Source organism: Pseudomyrmex gracilis, unplaced genomic scaffold, assembly GCF_002006095.1.
Source record: "Pseudomyrmex gracilis isolate BER0280 unplaced genomic scaffold, ASM200609v1 scaffold_378, whole genome shotgun sequence".
Lineage (NCBI taxonomy): Eukaryota > Metazoa > Arthropoda > Insecta > Hymenoptera > Formicidae > Pseudomyrmex > Pseudomyrmex gracilis.
Genome location: NW_018020962.1, coordinates 32,909 through 36,276, shown reverse-complemented (window position 1 = coordinate 36,276; position 3,368 = coordinate 32,909). Strand labels below are relative to the sequence as shown.

The 3,368-nt window shown below is 54.8% G+C and overlaps 1 protein-coding gene across 1 annotated transcript; it reads right to left on the bottom strand.

Moving 5' to 3' along the window:
- Window positions 1-1,152: 1,152 nt before the first annotated feature.
- LOC109860404 lies at window positions 1,153-1,551 on the bottom strand. The gene has a single exon (XM_020439464.1). The coding sequence runs from the start codon at window positions 1,549-1,551 to the stop codon at window positions 1,153-1,155; it is 399 nt and encodes a 132-aa protein (XP_020295053.1).
- Between the last annotated feature and the right edge of the window lie 1,817 nt (window positions 1,552-3,368).

The window sequence follows — 3,368 nt, the reverse complement described above, 5'->3', positions numbered from 1 at the left end:
TGGATCCAGCTCTCTTAGGACCCACCCCTGGGACGGAGGAGTTCTCTCTGTCAAATGACCCCGAAGGCGATTCGGTAAGACAGAGACCCCCATCGTAATATAACGATGATCCGAGAGGGTCTCCATATCGTCCCTTACTCGCCTGTCAGACACACGGCGCGCAGCGGCTGGGGAAACAAAACAAATGTCTATTATGGATCCCCCAGCCTGGCAGACACACGTGTGTTGCGGACTCTGATCAACTACATGGAGTCCGCAGGCCACCATACATTCTTCTAGTGCGGCCCCTCTCTCATCGGTCCTGAAAGAACCTCAAGTTTTGGACTTGGCATTGAAGTCTCCCAGAACCACAACAGGACAGGGTAGGTGCTTCTGCACGACGCGGCTCACCCCGTCCAGATATTCCTCAAACTCATAAAGGGGCCTGTCTGGCGAGAAATATCTCCCGAGAACGGTTTCCCCCCACTCTACAGCGAGAAAACCACGGCCTTTTTCCAGGAAAAAGAAGACCGTGGCATCTCTTGCACTTTACCGTATAAACGCTGCGACCGTGTCGTCCTCGGACCCGGCCCACAAGGGATGATCAGAAACCGAGTAGGGCTCGGCCGCTATAGCAACTGTCCCGTGCAACTCCACTAGGCTCTGGACCATCAGATCTTGGGCCTCGCGGGAGTGATTTAAGTTGCACTGAAGGAGGAGAGGGTCTATGGCTGGGGTGGCTGCTCTATCTCCATCTCCTCCTCTCACCGTACCAGGGAGCTTTTGTTGTCGCTGCTGTTGTTGCGAGTTTGCTCCTTCCGTTGCCACCTGCATGGGTTTCTTCTGCATGGTTTTCTGGATCTGGAAAGGTTGCTGATATCCGTCCCCGGCGGCCTTCCGCTCTTTCTTTTTTCGACCCCCGCGGGGGATGGGAGCGCAGGCCTTTCCGCCAAGTCGATGTGTCGCGGGCCGACCGAGGTCCGCGTATAGCGGGCACCGCGGTGCCGAATCGCATTGTGCAGCGCGGTGTCCCCGGTCGCCGCATCGATAACATCTGCCCCTCCTGTTCTCTTCCGGCGCGGTGAATGTACACGTCGCCATGACGTGTCCGCGCCGGAGGCACCTGTGGCACTGGAGAGGCCTGCGCTCTAGCACCTCAACAGGAGCGCGTACTCATCCGACGTTTATGGCATCGTCGCCCACTATTCTTCTGGCCGCTGCCACTAGGCATTGAACCCACGCAGTGAGCAGTCCGTTAGGGGAAGCGCGAGTTTGGTCGACCTTAATATCGGTCGACCGACAACCCTCGGCGGACGCCACCGCGTCCCTCACTTCTTCCGGGGAGACAGAGTCGTCGAGACTCTTGACGCGCAGCTCCACAGTCTTTATCGGCCTCGACACCTTGGCTCCCTTTTCTTCCGCCAGGGGAGACATTGCGGCACACAACCTGTCCGCTCTGTCTTCATTGTCGTCACCGGGGATCTCTATTAGAGCTCCGATGATCACTCGCTTGGGGCGGACGTGGGCAATCCCAAAGTCCGTCAAGCTTAATTTCTTTCTTATGTACTTCATCGCTTCTCCGGCCTTTTGGAGTCGGCGGCGGAGAGAGCAATGGCCGCGCTCCTGGAAGGCTTGCCAACCTTTGGTTGGGATGCGCGCTGCGCGGGTTTCCCATCCGGAACAGTTGACCTCCCGCGCTGCGAGAAGAAAAGACTCTGCGACCCCGCTTTCTTCCCTTGCTTCCTTCCCACTACCTAAAACCAAGTCTCTTGCGTGGTGGGAGAAGGGAGTGATTGAGCCGCGTGTGCCGGCTGGGGTAACGTCCAAGGCTCTTTTCCTCCGGATCCAGCCGTGGGTTTAGTCCCGGCGACCTCCTGTCTTCTCTTTGTCTCCCTCGCAGCAAGGTTTTACCGCTTCTTTTCCTTCCTCTTCTTCTTTCCTCCCGTCTTTTTCCCTACTTCCTGTGAGGGGACTGGGTCTTTGGGAGAAGAGGCATTGGGAGGCGTAGGGGTTGGTTTTCCCCTTTTGTTGGGACGGTTCTTAGCAGAGGGAGCGAGAAACCTGTTGGTGCTGCTGTCCGTCGCAACGGCACCCAGCGACGATCGGAAGAGGTGCGACTGCATTTGCTCCCAGAACGTCGCGAGCTGCCCTCGCACCGCATCCATCAGCTTACTTTCAAGCTGCTTCAGAGTGCGGAGACCATCCGCACTTTCCTTTGCACAGGAAGAAGATTGCCTGCGGGTGCGAGCATCACATCCATCTTCTTGTCTTCACTGACGGTTGGCCGGCTTGCGACGCGTGCGGGGGAAGGATCGCTTCCCGGGGTCTGCTCGCAGGTGAGCCACCGCCCCCGCGTGACCGGGCGAACCGCTCGGCTACGCCGGCAGATTTGATGGCCTGCAGCTCGTAACGAAAAGCCTCAAGATCCTCCTGCATGGCCGCCATCTCGCTTTGGAGCATCCGGTTCCCACGCTCTACCCGAGCGACCTTTGCCTCTGCAGAATCGCGGGCAGTGCAAAGGGCCTCCTCCCGCATTTTATTGACTTCACGGGTCAGGCGGTCAATCGTCGTGCGGAGACGCTTGACATTTTCTTCCCCTTGTATTCTCCCGGCTAAGAGATGGACGACGTCCTCGAGTCTGTCTGCGGACATCTTAAGGCCCTTGATATAAGTCCCCTTTATATGTCCAGAGGACGTCGCACTGATGCCGCCCACTTGCCCGCAAGATCGATGGCCCGGTGAGTCGGGCAAGTCTTAGGTCACCAACTCAGTCGGAACATCCGCAATCCCTGCCGTCCGCTGCCCGGCCGGAGGCCGCAGCGACTGACGTAGCGGTAGACATGCACGTTGCCTTGGGGTCCACGGCCAATTCTACCTCCGCCCGTCGTTGGTCGTCGAGTTCACGCTCTTCTTCTAGGTCACTGTAGGTCTTGCGAAGGCCCACCTTTTGGCTCGTCGAGTAGGGCGCACCCGTCTTCCGGAGCTTAGCGGCAACTGAAACTGCTAATAATTGAAACTCAATTATTTAATGTGTTAAAAGTTCAAAATTTATTGTGTTCAAAGTTTTGTAAACTGTATAAATGTATAATACATTTGTAAGTGCGTGCGTGTTTTTTTCTCTTTGTTTCTGAAATTTCTCCTGGTTTTCTGATGTGAATTTTTCTATAGAAGATCATTATCTGCAACATTTTCTTATTTAGTTGAGGGGAAACCAAGTGGTGACAACCATGTAAGTATTCTAATTGCCTTAATAACGATATAAAAGTCAGTTACTTTCTTATATTTGGTGTATTGTGCAAGCAGAACAAATTGCTTTGTAGCAATCGAACGTGATTTTGTTCTTACGTTTAGAACCAACAATATAGTACATGTAACATTAACAATAGAGT

Excerpts from the sequence above, each read along its gene's own strand:
- LOC109860404 (XM_020439464.1), bottom strand. The coding sequence starts at position 1,551 with ATGAAGTACATAAGAAAGAAATTAAGCTTGACGGACTTTGGGATTGCC.